The 19297-nt window shown below is 39.1% G+C and overlaps 1 protein-coding gene across 1 annotated transcript in view; it reads left to right on the top strand.

Annotated features, from left to right (window-relative positions):
* LOC126235842 (cilium assembly protein DZIP1) overlaps positions 1-19297 on the top strand; it is a 277318-nt gene that overhangs the window by 205314 nt on the left and 52707 nt on the right. Inside the window, exons 13-14 of the mRNA XM_049944706.1 lie at positions 4369-4664; positions 15648-15793. Coding sequence (XP_049800663.1) covers positions 4369-4664; positions 15648-15793 — 442 coding nt within the window. The remainder of the gene's footprint in view (positions 1-4368; positions 4665-15647; positions 15794-19297) is intronic.

The following is a 19297-nucleotide window of genomic DNA, read 5'->3' as shown; positions in this document are numbered from 1 at the left end:
TGTTAATAGTGGTCTTATCTCAATCTGTTTGATTTTTGTTCTATTATTGGCTAGAAAATGTGCTTTTTGTTCCCATCCAAGCCACATTGAGATGGTATCCACTGAACTTCAGTTATCTTGTTCTTCTGTTGTAGTGTTTTAATTATTCTTTGATCTCGTATATTGATAATTGTGGATACTGCTGTTCTGTAATCCAAATATATTACTACTCCGTTGAATGTGTGTGAAAAGTTGTTTAGCTGACTTGTTACAATCTAATGGCTTCAGCTTCCCCTTTAAAATTTGAGCGGCATGGTCATAAATTTTGATAGAAAGAGAAAATTTTGCTGTAAATACCTGTACCAATGTTTCCTTCTTTTTCTATTAATGTGATACAAATATTTCTGTTTATGCTTGTATGGGATGGGCAGAATAAAACTGGCCCAGAAAATATTTACAATAAGAATGATATATGGTTGACCCTGTAGCCTTTCTGTTACCTGTACAAATTTGGCCTTGGTAACTGCGCCTCCATTGAAACTGGCTGAAAAGTTGGTGTTGAAAGTTGGCTGTTGTCAATAAACTAGCCTACACTGAGATTACAGTTCAGACAGCATAATTGCACATTGATTGCTGAAGGAACTAATGTTTATGGCCAGTTCGTGTATCATCAATTTTTAGTTTATGCCCTGATAAACAGATAGGTATATACTACATTTGGTTCGTATCACATGATGTGATTGTTTGAGTGCAGTAACCCAACACTGAAGTGATTATTCACAAAAGTACACAGATGGCAAACAAATAATTAACACAATCATTGATTAAAGTTTGTAAGTCATTTTTCTTGAAAGGAAAGCGACGTGCACAGTAAATAACTATTGGAAACAAAGCAGTTCACAGTCTGACCTTATTGTAACAGTGATGATGATCATTATTGAAATCTGATACAGTCCATGATACTAGTTAGCACATTCACAGCCCGATTAATCATTTAAAACAATCACTGGATTATTGAATAAACTCTCAGACAAGAAATCCTACATTTTCTAACTTGTAATTTATACCACATTGACTGTGGTACATTCCCCATATTGGTGGACACAGGACTTGCTCTTTTCAAACTCACTGCAGCCTGACATAAGAACGCTTCCAATATGCCTCAATTATAAGTTCACATTAATTAGAACTGATTTTAGCTATTGTTGTTTGCTGGATTTTCATAAATTACAATTGACATAAATAATTTCTATTGAATTATACTGGCTTGTTTGTCTAAATATGGGATTCTATTTCAGTAACAATGATTTAACTAAGAATTTTAATTACTCTGAAACTAAGTGAATCCAAGAATTGCTAACATATTTTCATCATTGGGTGGGTGGTTTACTGAGTTCTACATCTTTGCCATATGCTTTATCAGGAAGTCAGTAATCAAGTGTATGTTTACATATGAAGTATGATAATGACATCTGCAATTACTGATGTAGTTAGCACAGTTTTTGGGCAAACTAGTTAGCTCATTAACTCCTAATAATCAAAGGCATGTAATAGATATTCAAGTTAAGTTGAATAAGCCCTGGGTCAATGTTTGAAATTTTTAGGGAATGTGCACATTTCACAAAAATCAACAGATTGAATATATCATAAAATTTAAAGGAAAAAAATAATAATTTTGGGGAGAAGAAAAAAAAATGTGGAAGCTATGTTATGGTAAGCATCATTTTGTGCTGAATTCAATAAGTCACTAAACGTGTCTACTCCTCTCACTCATTCATACATAATGACACAGTGAAATACTCAGGACACGGCATGCAGGAAATGCACATGCACAGATACGTGGCAGCAACCGAATGGTGCATTGCTATCATGGTTTCCAGCATTTTCTCTGATGGGTAGTTTACCTGTACATTAACAAGGGGCAGTCCCAGATCAGCTTTACAAACACTTTACAGACCATTTTTATTTTGCACATCCTCTATGTACGCCGTGAACTACTGAATTAGAGATCTGTCTCTAGTCGCGTCGGAACTTCAACTCACTCTGATCTCATCATTAGATCATCACAGAACAATGACAATAATAGGAAGCTGTACAGATATATGATCACTTAGCTGTCTACTACCCAAGTTCTCTGATACTGATTGGAGGATAGTCATGATGTATCTTGTGACATGACTCTGTGTTTATGTATGAAAGAGACATTTGGTTGTGAGTGGCATTTGAATGGCACATGCTTCATGACTTACAGGTCAGCCATGTTGCCAGCTGGGCTTGTATGTGTAGTCAGATGCAGTGCTGTATTTGGTCCATGTGCTAACTTGTGTTGGTCCCGTTTCCATGTGTGCTGACCACTGTACAATGGCTGTGCCATGCTAATCTGTCCAAGTTGAAATACTATGGACGTGGCATCAGCTCAGTCATTGATTGCACAATGGCGGCTGACTATTATTCACATTTGTGCTCATAGAAAGCAAATGGTTAGTCATACAATGAAGGATATTATCTGTAATCATTGTATATAAAAAGATATAGCAATACAGCAGTGAGACATTTTCCTGTAACTACCAGTCAGCAAAAGTATAATAATTTCTTTACTAATTAATGTACAATGAAGATCAGACAATCAATTTGTAGCTCTCAGTGAGGCACTTCAACTATTACATTAACATGGTTTGTAGTGTAATTAATTCAGCAGTGAGTGAGGCACATTTTAATTGGAATTAATTGAAAATTGATATAAAAATTACTACAAAACATGTTAACATACAGCAATGCAATACACATTGGCAGAGATTGTAACATAATTTACAATCATTAGTTCTTAAGATTTATAATTCTTATCGTATGTTTGTTTGTTAATTGTTTTGCGTATTTTCATTAGTAACTAACGAGCTATTAAAGATATGTAAATTCTGAGTAATACAACAAAAAGAGCTGTAAAAATCCATTATGAAATTGGTGCCAAATTAATAATTGTAATAATATTAATGGTAAAAGGTGAAAGAACCCTTTTTGAGCACTGCAACAAAGTTTGCAGTTATTCAACTTTAATTATTGGGTGAATTATTACACATACAACTTTATGTATCATTTTAGACTAGAATTTCAGTGCACAGTTAATGGCTCAGTCAAATCATTCATAAGTACCCTGTATAAAAAGATGTAAGTGATGCTAGTGAAAACTGTGAACCTCGTTAAGTGACATAAATGAGAATTTTGTGCAGGCACATAGACTGAGGCTATGTGAGGGTGACGGCCATCATGATGTGGGAAGAGTTCTGTACGACCTGTTTGGAGATGGACCTATGCTGGTCAGGGAGTGTTCTGTGTGAGCTCATTGAAGCAAGATCTTGGTCAGGCTGAGAGGTGATTCCTGCTGCATATGCTTTAGGAAGAGAAAAGTTTTTACAGTTAGTGTAGTAGGTGAACTTAGAAAACTCAGGATCTAGTTAGCTGTCTGATTATTTTCTGCCAGGTGACTGTCTGGAACTGTGATTCTTATGTTAAGTGGGTTTCAGACTATTTCTGAACACTAAATTTTGAACTTTGTCTCAGTTTTACCTATCGGCACTTAGAATTTGCTGTCATGTGCGGTTTGACTGTAATTAGGTGCAAGTTAGTCTGTGGTTTATTCTCCTTTAATAATTAGCAGTGATCTTCATTAATGTTTTCAGCAGTTTTTCAATTTATAAAATTTTATATGATGAGCTTACCAGCCGCAATATTGTGGGTTCAAGTTCCTTTTAACCACTCTGTGAAATAGTTGGTGTCACCATTCTTTGACATTGTTTGATCATTTTAAAAACAATAAACTTTTATTAGTGAAAATTGAAACATTGTAATGCAGTTCATCATTTCACGTAATTTGCACCTGGATTGGCTAATCCTAGTGATTGTCTTACTAGTTAATATCATCAGGAGCAACTTTATCTCATCATTATAATTACTAATGCAGGAAAGGGAATCTAAATTTATCATCCCCAGTAATGACAAGAAGAGCCTACGGATTGTAATTAGCAGCCCAATGACATTCACATATTTTTTCCCTGAGTCACCCATGAGGATTGCAATCTCTCACATAGTGTTTGACATGCTCAGTAGAACTGAGATCAAGTGACCTAAATGTCCCCACATCCTTGTAGTGTTTTTCAAATGGCTATAGTTGTGGAATGAAGAGTTGTATGTTGTTTTGCTAAATATGTAATTCCCCAGAGAGTGCTCTTTAAAAACATGAGTGTATTATACTTCTTTCCTGGGATGACTGCTTGTTTTTTCGTATACTAGTGTGTATATTCATCACAAATTTTTCTTTGTCATACTAATAGCAAGAACCTTGATTTTTACTGTGTATTTGAAATTCATATCTGTGTTTCTATTAATTTATAGGCTTCCAGTGCCAAAGAAAGAAATGCTAAATTGACAAAGCCAGAAACAGAGCCAAAACTTACTATGAATGGTGAGAGTGATGACTCTAGCTCTGAGTCATCAGTGACAACAGTTGTTAGTCCAAGGAGGTCCAAGGAGAGGCATTCTTTATCTGGCTTGACATTTCCTTCAACTGGTTTGACTACAACGCGGGATGAGGAGAAGTCACAGACTTCACAGAATGGAATCCTGCTACAAGACTCAACAGTGTTCAGCAGCAGAAGCTCTGGAAACCAGAGTACAGTACCCAAAGAAAAGTAATGCAAATTGATATGTATTGTACAATTTATATGTTTTGACGACACTGTATAGCGAAAAATTCAATACTTTCAAATTTGTTTAGTTAAGTATCAAATTAAAAACACATTTATATATTAAAAACAGAGATTCCATGACTTACCAAACGGGAAAGTGCTGGTAGATAGGCACAATAAAAAACACACAAATGCACACACAAAATTTCGAGCTTTTGCAACCCCTGGTTGCTTCGTCAGGAAAGAGTGAAGGAGAGGAAAAGATGAACGGATGTGGGTTTTAAGGGAGAGGGTAAGGAGTCATTCCAATCCCGGGAGCGGAAAGACTTACCTTAGGGGGAAAAAAAGGACAGGTGTACACTCGCACACACACACACACATATCCATCCACACATATACAGACACAAGCAGACATATTTAAAGACAAAGAGTTTGGGCAGAGATGTCAGTCGAGGCGGAAGTGCAGAGGCAAAGATGTTGTTGAATGGCAGGTGAGGTATGAGTGGCGGCAACTTGAAATTAGTGGAGATTGAGGCCTGGTGGATAATGGGAAGAGAGGATATATTGAAGGGCAAGTTCCCATCTCCGGAGTTCGGATAGGTTGGTGTTAATGGGAAGTATCCAGATAACCCGGATGGTGTAACAGTGTGCCAAGATGTGCTGGCCGTGCACCAAGGCATGTTTAGCCACAGGGTGATCCTCATTACCGACAAACACTGTCTGCCTGTGTCCATTCATGCGAATGGACAGTTTGTTGCTGGTCATTCCCACATAAAAAGCGTCACAGTGTAGGCAGGTCAGTTGGTAAATCACGTGGGTGCTTTCACACGTGGCTCTGCCTTTGATCGTGTACAACTTCCGGGTTACAGGACTGGAGTAGGTTGTGGTGGGAGGGTGCATGGAACAGGTTTTACACCGGGGGTGGTTACAAGGGTAGGAGCCAGAGGGTAGGGAAGGTGGTTTGGGGATTTCATAGGGATGAACCAAGAGGTTACGAAGGTTAGGTGGACGGCGGAAAGACTCTCTTGGTGGAGTGGGGAGGATATCATGAAGGATGGATCTCATTTCGGGGCAGGATTTGAGGAAGTCGTATCCCTGCTGGAGAGCCACATTCAGAGTCTGATCCAGTCCCGGGAAGTATCCTGTCACAAGTGGGGCACTTTTGGGGTTCTTCTGTGAAAGGTTCTGGGTTTGAGGGGATGAGGAAGTGGCTCTCGTTATTTGCTTCTGTACCAGGTCAGGAGGATAGTTGAGGGATGCGAAAGCTGTTTTCAGGTTGTTGGTGTAATGGTTCAGAGATTCAGGACTGGAGCAGATTCGTTTGCCACGAAGGCCTAGGCTGTAGGGAAGGGACCGTTTGATATGGAATGGGTGGCGGCTGTCATAATGGAGGTACTGTTGCTTGTTGGTGGGTTTGATGTGGACGGATGTGTGAAGCTGGCCATTGGACAGATGGAGGTCAATGTCAAGGAAAGTGGCATGGGATTTGGAGTAGGACCAGGTGAATCTGATGGAACCAAAGGAGTTGAGGTTGGAGAGGAAATTCTGGAGTTCTTCTTCACTGTGAGTCCAGATCATGAAGATGTCATCAATAAATCTGTACCAAACTTTGGGTTGGCAGGCTTGGGTAACCAAGAAGGCTTCCTCTAAGCGAACCATAAATAGGTTGGCATACGAGGGGGCCATCCTGGTACCCATGGCTGTTCCCTTTAATTGTTGGTATGTCTGGCCTTCAAAACTGAAGAAGTTGTGAGTCAGGATGAAGCTGGCTAAGGTGATGAGGAAAGAGGTTTTAGGTAGGGTAGCAGGTGATGGGCGTGAAAAGAAGTGCTCCATTGCAGCGAGGCCCTGGACGTGCGGGATATTTGTGTATAGGGAAGTGGCATCAATGGTTACAAGGATGGTTTCCGGGGGTAACAGACTGGGTAAGGATTCCAGGCGTTCGAGAAAGTGGTTGGTGTTTTTGATGAAGGATGGGAGACTGCATGTAATGGGATGAAGGTGTTGATCTACGTAGGCAGAGATACGATCTGTAAACAGCTACAATGGGGCAGCCGGGATGTTTGGGTTTGTGAATTTTAGGAAGTAGGTAGAAGGTAGGAGTGCGAGGTGTCTGTGGGGTCAGGAGGTTGATGGAGTCAGGTGAAAGGTTTTGTAGGGGGCCTAAGGTTCTGAGGATTCCTTGAAGCTCCGCCTGGACGTCAGGAATGGGATTGCCTTGGCAAACTTTGTATGTAGTGTTGTCTGAAAGCTGACGCAGTCCCTCAGCCACACACTCCCGGCGATCAAGTACCACGGTCGTGGAACCATTGTCAGCCGGAAGAATGATGACAACAATTAAAGGGAACAGCCATGGGTACCAGGATGGCCCCCTCGTATGCCAACCTATTTATGGGTCGCTTAGAGGAAGCCTTCTTAGTTACCCAAGCCTGCCAACCCAAAGTTTGGTACAGATTTATTGATGACATCTTCATGATCTGGACTCACAGTGAAGAAGAACTCCAGAATTTCCTCTCCAACCTCAACTCCTTTGGTTCCATCAGATTCACCTGGTCCTACTCCAAATCCCATGCCACTTTCCTTGACGGTGACCTCCATCCGTCCACATCAAACCCACCAACAAGTAACAGTACCTCCATTATGACAGCTGCCACCCATTCCATATCAAACGGTCCCTTCCCTACAGCCTAAGCCTTCGTGGCAAACGAATCTGCTCCAGTCCTGAATCCCTGAACCATTACACCAACAACCTGAAAACAGCTTTCGCATCCCTCAACTACCATCCTGACCTGGTACAGAAGCAAATAACGAGAGCCACTTCCTCATCCCCTCAAACCCAGAACCTCTCACAGAAGAACCCCAAAAGTGCCCCACTTGTGACAGGATACTTCCCGGGACTGGATCAGACTCTGAATGTGGCTCTCCAGCAGGGATACGACTTCCTCAAATCCTGCCCCGAAATGAGATCCATCCTTCATGATATCCTCCCCACTCCACCAAGAGAGTCTTTCCGCCGTCCACCTAACCTTCGTAACCTCTTGGTTCATCCCTATGAAATCCCCAAACCACCTTCCCTACCCTCTGGCTCCTACCCTTGTAACCGCCCCCGGTGTAAAACCTGTCCCATGCACCCTCCCACCACGACCTACTCCAGTCCTGTAACCCGGAAGTTGTACACGATCAGAGGCAGAGCCACGTGTGAAAGCACCCACGTGATTTACCAACTGACCTGCCTACACTGTGACGCTTTCTATGTGGGAATGACCAGCAACAAACTGTCCATTCGCATGAATGGACACAGGCAGACAGTGTTTGTTGGTAATGAGGATCACCCTGTGGCTAAACATGCCTTGGTGCACGGCCAGCACATCTTGGCACAGTGTTACACCGTCCGGGTTATCTGGATACTTCCCACTAACACCAACCTATCCGAACTCCAGAGGTGGGAACTTGCCCTTCAATATATCCTCTCTTCCCGTTATCCACCAGGCCTCAATCTCCGCTAATTTCAATTTGCCGCCACTCATACCTCACCTGCCATTCAACAACATCTTTGCCTCTGCACTTCCGCCTCGACTGACATCTCTGCCCAAACTCTTTGTCTTTAAATATGTCTGCTTGTGTCTGTATATGTGTGGATGGATAGGTGTGTGTGTGCGAGTGTATACCTGTCCTTTTTTCCCCCCTAAGGTAAGTCTTTCTGCTCCCGGGATTGGAATGACTCCTTACCCTCTCCCTTAAAACCCACATCCTTTCGTCTTTCCCTCTCCTTCCCTCTTTTCTGATGAATCAACCTTGGGTTGCGAAAGCTTGAAATTTGTGTGTTTTGTGTGTTTATTGTCTCTATCAACATACCAACCCTTTCGTTTGGTAAGTTACAGCATAATTTTTTTTTTTTTTAATAGTGTTGTTATGTACAGTTTGATAGTTGTTTTACAGTTGTGAGCCCATACCTATTCCTTCATTACTGCTTCAGTTACCACAGTAATGTGTTCACAGATGTCCAAGTGATCAACAGTAATACAAAATAAACACCAAATAAAGTGAGGAAAAAATTTATGATCCACACAAGGAAATAAACCAGGTTCTAAGCTAGCAGCACAATCTCACAGTGAGGGAATTATCTATGAGATAATTAGGAATCAAATAAGGGATCTGATGCAACTGTAGTGTTTAATGCTTTGAGTATGTTATTATGGTTGGGTGATGTGTGCAGCAACAGAGTCATACAATCAAAGGTTTATTTTGTAATTTTTAGTTAAACAGTGATTTAGCTCAAATAATTTTAGTTTATTTTAATGTAATTTAATTAAAATACGATTAAGCTGTAATTTTACTCATTCACATTTATCTCGGTAATATAAATACAGCAATTCCTTACATGTGTGCAATGTGAGCCGTGCTCTTGCTGGTGTTGTGAGAAACAATGCTCCTGTTCGAGGGTTAAAGAGAGGGTGAAAATTTAAAGGAAATCATAATAGTAATATGATAAAATGTGTTGAAGTAAATAAAACTGCTTGTAAATGTCTTCAGTCGACTGTGAGAAAGTACAATGAAAAATTGAGTAGAGAAATATAAAAAAAAGATATGAAGAAAACAAAACTTAAACTTATATGAAACTTCCTGGCAGATTAAAATTGTGTGCCGGACCAAGACTCACACTCGGGACCTTTGCCTTTCGCAGGCAAGTGCTCTACCATCTGAGCTACCCAAGCACGACTCACGCCCTGTCATCACATCTTTACTTCTTGTAGTATCTCGTCCCCTACCTTCCAAACTTTACAGAAGCTCTCCTGCGAATCATGCAGAACTAGCACTCTTGAAAGAAAGGATATCTTGGAGACATGGCTTAGCCACAGCCTGGGGGATATCTGTGAAAAGCAAATAGTTTGCAGTAGAAGAGATGTGTTTCATAGTATTGAAGATGAACAAGTGCTCATATCTCTTAATGTATGCACTTTAGAGCCCTTGTTTACTAGACATTTCTTTCGGTTTTGGTGTAAGGATCCCTAAAGTGTGTCAGTGTTTCTTGGGAACTCCCTGTATATAATAACTTTTCTATGTATATGGATAATCAAATGGTGTATAGATAATGCTGTAAGCAGTTGAAAAGTTTGTACCATTTTTAACACAAACCAGTATTTACAGAGCTATCATTACTTTTCTGCAGGTCATGAAAAAGAAGTTGTAAGATCATAAAATTAATTCTTATCTAAAATGATCACATTACAAAGATTTCAAGGTGCTTTATCTAAATGAAACATGTGCAAGAAGCAAAAGAAGGCCATGACTTGGGGAAACACTACTTTTTCTAGCATTCGCTGGTGTGGGTCTTCTAGTAAATGTGACATACTTTCGCTTGTACAGATCTGTTACATATTTTCAACCCAAACCCGGAAGTCTCACCCATAGCTTCTTGTTCTGACATTTGTGCACAGCTTCCTATTTGGCCACTGGGAGTGCCTGAAGCTCATTCATATGTGATGTGTCTAAAAAGTCCGGTGAACTCTATCAGACAACAAACAAAACAAAAGATAGGAGGGTGGTTTGAAAAGTTCTCGGAATTGCCAAGAGAGGTCAGTACTAGCGCAATGAGTTGTTCACATGATGTTCATTGGACTGTTGCGTGTAAACATGTGCCATGTTAGTGCTGTTGGAAGAGAGCTGTGGTGGAGACCTGGCTCTGTTGTTGTTCCAGCATTGTGATTTGCGAAAATGGAAAAAATCAATATTCAATCAGTGATTAAGTGCTTCGTAAAGAAAGGTATGAAAGCAAAGGACATTCATGCTGATTCCCAGAATACACAGGGGGACTCTGCTCCTTAATATTCAACTATTGCCAAGTGGAAAAATGAATTTAAATTTGGTTGGGGGAGATTAGATGATGATCCGCACAGTGGTTGGCCAAGGTGTGTCACTACTCCAGAAATCATTGCAAAAGTGCACAAAATGGTTATGGAGGATTGCCGATTGAAAGTGCGTGAAATTGCTCACGCTTGCCAAATGTCATCTGAAAGGGTATATCACATTTTAACTGAAGAATTAGAAATGGAAAAATTTATCTGAAAAATGGTTGCCATGGCTCTTGATGTGAAGCCATGCACACATGTCCTGTCACCATGGCAAAATTACACGAACTAAGGTATGAATTGTTGCCACACCCACCTTATTCAACTGATGTGGCTCCATCAGACTTCCATCTCATCCCAAAACTGAAAATTTTTCTTGGTGGATGAAGATTCACTTCAAACGAAGAATTGATAGCCAGAGTTGACAACTATTTTTGAAGACCGGGAGGAAACTCATTTTCAAGATGGGATCAAGGCAGTGGAACATCGTTGGACCAAGTGCATTAATCTACAAGGAGACTACATTGAAAAATAAAAAAAGTTTCAGTGTTGTAAGTACTTTTTTTTCTATTCAGTTCCGAGAACTTTTCAAACCACCCTCATACAAGCAAATGTTCTTTATTGCCCTTCAAAATAGTCGCTACCCACTACAACACACTTTTGCCAAAACTCGTACAGCTTCTGAAATCTATCAGCAAAGGCCTCCTGTGGAATCGATCACAGAACAGCTGCCACACGATCTTTGATGGCATTCACGTCCGCACAACGTTTATCTTTCATGGCCACCTTCAAGTGGGGAAACAGAAGTCAGCAGGAGCCAGATCAGGAGAGTACGGAGGGTGTTCAAGAACAGTTACCATCTTCTGCGCCAGGAATTGGCGCACATGGATTGCACAGTGTGCAGGTATGTTGTTATGGAGCAGCATCCATTTTCCAGTCCTATGCAACTCGGACCAAACATGCTGGATATGTAGCAATCAGTTCAAAATGGACTGGTAAAACACAGCATTAATGGTCTGACCTACAGGAACAAATTCCTTGTGGATGATGCTGTTGTTGTCGAAGAAGGCGATCAACAGTGTTTTCACGTTGGATTTTTGCAGACAGGTTTTTTTTGGTCATGAGGAAGATGGTGAGCACCATGACATCAGTTGCCGTTTTGATTCTGGATCAAACTGGTAGCACCAGATCTCATCTCCCGTGATGATGGTGTTCAGAAGCAATGGATCCTGGTCACACATGGAAATGAAATCACCAGCAGTTTCCATCCGTTTTGCTTTCTTCTCATCTGTGAGCTTGTGTGGCACAAATCAGGAGCAGATCTTCCACTTACTCAAATCATCGTGACCGATGGTGTTCATCATGTCCTTGCTAATGCCCAATTCTTCCGCAATCAATCTGAGAGTCTGATGCCGATCTTGTGCCACCATTTGTCACACTTTCTCGATCTTTTTTGAGGTTCTGCTTGTCGATGGCTGACGGGAACGTGTGTCATCCTCAGTTGTTTCCTTCCCTTCATGGAATTGTTTAAACCATTTGTAAACACATTTTCTGCCCCAGCTGCCCTCCCGTACACCTGCACCAACATTCCATGTGCCTCTGTTGCAGTCTTCGCCAATTTGTAACAGAACTTGATGTTTAGACATTGCTCTATTGTGCCATGACACTTCCTCTCACACTGACTACAGTCAACTGATTGCAATCTGTTTACAGAGCCAATCACATGCAGTGCATGCTGTGTATCGATTCTCCTCAAGTCTCTGAAGACCCCTGCGCATGCACGCACACATGCTCCAAGTCGCCGTTCAGTTATGGCACCATTCACCAAACTTTTTAGACACATCATGAATAAACAAAAACTTTTTACATTAACTGTTGTCTATTGTCTAACCCATTGCCCAAGCGAAAAGAGAGAGAGAGAGAGAGAGAGAGAGAGAGAGAGAGAGAAATTTGTGTCTGCAAATTATGTGTACTTTCTGTACCTATAGAAAAGTAACTGAGTTTATATGCTACTGCTTCTTTTAGAGGACAGGTGATGAGAGGATCCACAGTAACAAGAAACTGTAAACCATGTAATGCTGCAGCAAGTATTGTTGTTCCTCCATTCCTGTTTGTTTCAGATGTAACTGAGTCTGCTTTGAATGGCCACTGGTGATTATCACTTGAGTCCACCTTTGTTGACAGCTATATCATTCTGGTAATGTTTGTTAGAGTGACAGAAAATAAATAAACCTATTGTTACACTAGCAGGCTAGAGTTATAGTATTTTGTATGTATAACTAGCTGGCAAATGCCGCATTGATAGCGTATTCATTTTACCAATTTTCTAATAGAAATGAAACCATATATGTACCCCTTCAGTAGACTTGGTTTGAGTTGATCCAGGACAGTTTCTGTATGTTGGGTGCAGCTACTTCACATGTCTGCAATGCAGTTTTGTAAACATTTCTATGGCAACACTTCTTCGTAACTCTATAGACAGCTATTGTTTTGGCTACAGCCATTTGTGCTTTGCAGTTGAAAGCTGTCAAAAGCACTGCCAGGTATCACGAATTTCCTTAAGTTGACTCCAGTGTAGAAGTATTTAGTAGTAAAGAATAAATGTATTAAAAATTCATGCATGATACAGCATGTTTTCATGCATCTCAGTGTTTATGGTGTCATAACTCTTGAACTATGGGTCACACAATGATATATTTTGTAGGTACATTCAGCGGTATATGTGGATACTGTTTGTGAAATAAGTTGCGAATAAAGTTAGTAACAAGGAAATAATAAATTTAAATGTCATGTGTGATGCATCAGTTTTTCATGCATCTCAGTGTTTATGACATCATATCTCCCAATCTGTATGTCATACAATGATATAATTCTGGAGTTACATTCTGCAGCATATGTGGATACTGTCTGCAAAATATGTTGCTAATAAAATTAGTAGCAAAGAAGTAATAAATTTAAATGTCATGCATAATGCAGCAGTTTTTCAAATATCTCAATGTTTATGGCATCATATCTCCTAATCTATGCGCTATACTTGTCACACAATGATATAATTTTGTAGATGCATTTAGCAGCATACGTGTATACTGTCTGTGAAATTTATTGCAAATAGAGTTAGTAGCTCAGAAGTAATAAATTTAAATGCCATGCATGATTTGGTAGTTTTCCACGCACCTCATTGTTTATGATTTTTCTCTCTCCTGAACTATGATAGGTAGGTGGTTCTTACCCCCACAGCACTTGTTGCCTGACAGTAAGGGATACATGTACCAAGTTTGATTGAAATAGGTCCAGTGGTTTAGAAGAAGATATGGAACACACATACATACATCAGTTTTTATAATACAGGGCTATGTATGGATTTCTTCAGTAGTCGCAAACAGAAAAGGTATTCCCATGTATTGTAAATTCCTGGGTGAGAGCAACTGAAGTGTGTGAGGATTGTGCAGTGGATACTGAGCTAAGTAAATGTTTGCATTAAAATTGGTGGGTGCCCATCTTTTATATCATGATGAGGGAAGTGATACTGTCATAAACAAAATCATCCTTCACACAATATTTAATGTGTATTATAAAGGTTGATACCATATTGCAGAAAATGTTGTTTTCTGTGTGAATGAAGCTGCAGCTGTTAACAAAACATGATGGGTAATATGAATATTAAAGGATGTGGACTTCAGTCATTTTGCAATGACGTATTTGTGAATAGGAGCGATCATGTGACTGCAAAGAACAACACAAAATATCCGAAACATGGAAAATCTCACATTTGTTACAGTGATGATGGAATAACATTTGATCTTATTGTTGTCATCTTTGGTTGTCCGTCAATTTCTTAATTTTCATGTACAAAAATCATTTCTAAGTCTATTTATCTTGTTGTGTCCTATGATATTTCTGTCATGATACCAGACAGTTGCACTGTCTACCAAAGCAGTAGTATATTGCCTACTACGTGCACAGCATTTTAATTGGAGTCTCTAAAATCTAATGCATAATAGTATTGCTAAGCATGTGCATGCCATTCAGCCGTCTGCCTAGGCTGAAATGTCAGCACACAGACAGCAAACTGAACTCTCTCTCTCTCTCTCTCTCTCTCTCTCTCTCTATCTCTCTATCTCTCTCTCCCTCTCCCTGTGTGTGTGTGTGTGTGTGTGTGTGTGTGTGTGTACAGAACCAATGCTCAGCTGCCTTCTTTCCTGCACACCACCCTAGACTTCTTCAGAATAGTGATAAATCCTTGAATTGGGAAAGTAAAAAAAAAATGTTAATGGAACATACCTGAACAACATTTGTTTCGCAGATGACATTGTACTGTTTGCCTCTAGTGCCAATAAACTTCAAGTACAAATAGAAGAATGTAATAGAGTAGATCTGAAAGAAGTTAAAAAATCAGCTACAATGAGACTAAAGTAATTTATAACCAGCATACTGAAAATAAAATAGTACAAATTGACGTTATGGTTATTGAAGTGGTAGACGAGTGTTTGTATTTAGAACAGTTGAGGAGAATGACAATGAACTGCAAAAGAAACAAAGGGAAGAACAAAAATGGCAGTAAACTAAATAGGATTTTTGAAGAAAAGTAATGATTATATGGCTTTCAGGCTTCCTGCCATTATTTTCTTTGGTTAAGTACAGCAAAAAGCTTGACTCATTTTATTTACTGTAGAAATATTTTTCTAGTCACTAATTTGCAAATTTAATAAAAAAATATTTTCCTGTATTTGCAAAAGAGCATGATAATTCATAGAAAATGCCTTTCAATGGATTCGCTACTTGACTTAGAAGTTTTCTTTTATTAAATGATTCTAAGGCCTCAAGTATCTCAGTACCTGTGAAAGGCATAAATAGGACTAACTCTCTGATACCATTTCCATTGTGTTTTTGTTATTGCCTTGGCACCAATTCTTTTTGGCATGTAATTCTGTGTTTTTTAATCATGAAGTGTTTGTGACTACAAATATAAATTTAATTAATGTTAATACCATTATATAATTACATGGGGTAAGAGAAAGCAACATTTGTATTTCTCAAATTGTTATATTTTTGAAAAGTATTCCATCAGAGGCTCATTATTTCAGTCCATTTGATTAATTCTTCATAAGCAACTGAATATTATGAATATTATTTGCAGGAGTGAAAACTCTCACCTGCCAAGCAGAATAAATTATACTGATAATCAATGTGAGATAGCAGACACCAATAAACCCAACAGTGCTTTGAAACATTCTTCCAGCAGCAGTAGTCTCCCTAAAAAGCATGTAGCCTTCCAAGACTTATGTAAGTATGACAGTTGTAAATGTGTTTTTAAATATAGACTGACTACTGTAACAATGAAACAAAGGGAGATCATACCATACCAGTTTTATTACTGTTCTCCATTTGAAATGCAAGCATAAAATATAAGTGACACTGGTTTGTTACAATTATAAATATTTGTTAGCTTTCACTTTTGTTAATTTTTGGTACTTCAGTCTTGAGTTTGTCTCATAAAAGTTTTTTCTTGCGGACTTTTGTATGTAATAACTTTTATCTGTACCAAGACAACAGCGAATATCATGACTACAATACAAGAATGAAAAACAGTTTGCACATTGAACAGAAGTCTGTGGTTCAAAAAGGAGTTTATTACTCCAGCAGTAAGCTGTTTAATGCGCTCCCACCACATATCAAATGCCTTCATAAACAATTGCCAAAATTCAAACAAATTCTGAAAGAGTACCTAACAGAGAAATCTTTTTATACAGTTCATTAATTTTTGAGATAAAATAAATACCACTACTAAACTCACAATTGTTTTACAAAAACTCATTTTGAGCGCTATCATAACCATTAAAAATCTGGGTTTTGGAACTCATGTGTTTATTTATTCATTGTAATACTTAACTTTGCTTCCTGTATATATTACTGATTCTTCCTCAGTGTGGCAAAACTTTCCGTTAATTGAGTGCATGTTTGTAACGTGATATTTTATTTACATTATATCTTTTATTGTATTTGTGTAAGTTACCTCTGAGCTATATACAATTTGAACCATTTCATATCCTTGTGATTTCCTCACTATCTGGACCTAAAGAACACAAACTAAGTAAAAATAAATAAATAAAGCTGAGCTTTTTTAAGTTTGAAAGTGCTATTTGAGCTGTTACAGTCTCTGATAATGTCTCCAGCATCAAGAGATGAAATGCTAGGGACAGAAACATGCTATGGAATATGGATTGATGCCCATAAAATAAAAATCACCATGGACACAAATACTGGCCCTGAAAGCTTTCATTGTATAGCACCTTTTTTATCATCAAAAACTCTTACTGCTAGCAGTCTTCAGTATTTTTGTATTTAAGTTGTCGTGTTGTGCCTCACATTTTGGGAATATTTTCCTTGTTAAGTGCAATATTACTATGTTGTGATATGTAAATCATAATGCTTGGTTTATTAAAAACAGAGATTCCATGACTTACCAAACGGGAAAGCGCTGGTAGATAGGCACAATAAAAAACACACAAACACACACACACAAAAACACACACAAGAGGTGTGTGTTTGTGTGTTTTTTATTGTGCCTATCTACCAGTGCTTTCCCGTTTGGTAAGTCATGGAATCTCTGTTTTTAATATATTTTTCCCATGTGGAATGTTTCTTTCTATTTTATTTATATAATGCTTGGTTTGTGTGACATGATGCATCTCTCCTGTGAACTGCAGGGATTTTCAATAACCTGTTATTCAGTAACTGGCAGAAGCTCATCACTAACACACACTTACACATGACAAACTCATTCAACTTTAAGAAGGCTGCAATAACAGAAACCACTTGTACATCTCTCCTCTCGTATGAGAGGAGTGTCAATGGTGTTGAGAAACAGCTGAAATCATTGAAACTGAACAAAGCTCCAGGCCCCAATGGAATCCCAATCAGATTCTATACCAAATTTGTGGCTGAGTTAGCCCCTCTTCTAACAACAAACTGTTGTAAATCCCTCAAACAAAAAACCATACCCAATTCTTGGAAAAAGGCACAGGTCACACCTGTCTACAAGAAGGGTAGTAGAAGCAATCCTCAAAACTACTGCATGCAGCTTTACTGTATGGTTAAATGATGATGGCGTCCTCTTGGGCAAAATATTCCGGAGGTAAAATAGTCCCCTATTCGGATATCCGGGTGAGGACTACTCAAGAGGACGTCGTTATCAGGAGAAAGAAAACTGGCGTTCTACGGATCGGAGCATGGAATGTCAGATCCCTTAATTGGGCAGGTAGGCTAGAAAATTTAAAAAGGGAAATGGATAGGTTGAAATTAGATATAGTGGGAATTAGTGAAGTTCGGTGGCAGGAGGAACAAGACTTCTGGTCAGGTGAATACAGGGTTATAAATACAAAATCAAATAGGGGTAATGCAGGAGTAGGTTTAATAATGAATAAAAAAATAGAAGTGCTTGTAAGCTACTACAAACAGCATAGTGAACGCATTATTGTGGCCAAGATAGACACGAAGCCATGCCTACTACAGTAGTACAAGTTTATATGCCAACTAGCTCTGCAGATGATGAAGAAATTGATGAAATATATGATGAGATAAAAGAAATTATTCAGGTAGTGAAGGGAGACGAAAATTTAATAGTCATGGGTGACTGGAATTCTAGAGTAGGAAAAGGGAGAGAAGGAAACATAGTAGGTGAATACGGATTGGGAGTAAGAAATGAAAGAGGAAGCCGTCTGGTAGAATTTTGCACAGAGCATAACTTAGTCATAGCTAATACTTGGTTCAAGAATCATAAAAGAAGGTTGTATACATGGAAGAATCCTGGAGATACTAGAAGGTATCAGATAGATTATATAATGGTAAGACAGAGATTTAGGAACCAGGTTTTAAATGGTAAGACACTTCCAGGGGCAGACGTGGACTCTGACCACAATCTATTGGTTATGAACTGTATATTAAAACTGAAGAAAGTGCAAAAAGGTGGGAATTTAAGGAGATGGGACGTGGATAAACTGACTAAAACCAGAGGTTGTACAGAGTTTCAGGGAGAGCATAAGGGAACAATTGAAAGGAATGGGGGAAAGAAATACAGTAGAAGAAGAATGGGTAGCTTTGAGGGATGAAGTAGTGAAGGCAGCAGAGGATCAAGTAGGTAAAAAGACGAGGGCTAGTATAAATCCTTGGGTAACAGAAGAAATATTGAATTTAATTGATGAAAGGAGAAAATATAAAAACGCAGTAAATGAAGCAGGCAAAAAGGAATACAAACGTCTCAAAAATGAGATCGACAGGAAGTGCAAAATGGCTAAGCAGGGATGGCTAGAGGACAAATGTAAGGATGTAGAGGCTTATCTCACTAGGGGTAAGATAGATACTGCCTACAGGAAAATTAGAGAGACCTTTGGAGAAAAGAGAGCCACTTGTATGAATATCAAGAGCTCAGATGGAAACCCAGTTCTAAGCAAACAAGGGAAAGCAGAAAGGTGGAAGGAGTATATAGAGGGTCTATACAAGGGCGATGTACTTGAGGACAATATTATGGAAATGGAAGAGGATGTAGATGAAGATGAAATGGGAGATACGATACTGCGTGAAGAGTTTGACAGAGCACTGAAAGACCTGAGTCGAAACAAGGCCCCGGAAGTAGATAACATTCCATTGGAACTACTGACGGCCTTGGGAGAGCCAGTCCTGACAAAACTCTACCATCTGGTGAGCAGGATGTATGAGACAGGCGAAATACCCTCAGACTTCAAGAAGAATATAATAATTCCAATCCCAAAGAAAGCAGGTGTTGACAGA

The sequence above is a fragment of the Schistocerca nitens genome, chromosome 2 (genome assembly GCF_023898315.1).
Source record: "Schistocerca nitens isolate TAMUIC-IGC-003100 chromosome 2, iqSchNite1.1, whole genome shotgun sequence".
Lineage (NCBI taxonomy): Eukaryota > Metazoa > Arthropoda > Insecta > Orthoptera > Acrididae > Schistocerca > Schistocerca nitens.
This window is presented reverse-complemented; position numbering and strand designations above follow the sequence as displayed.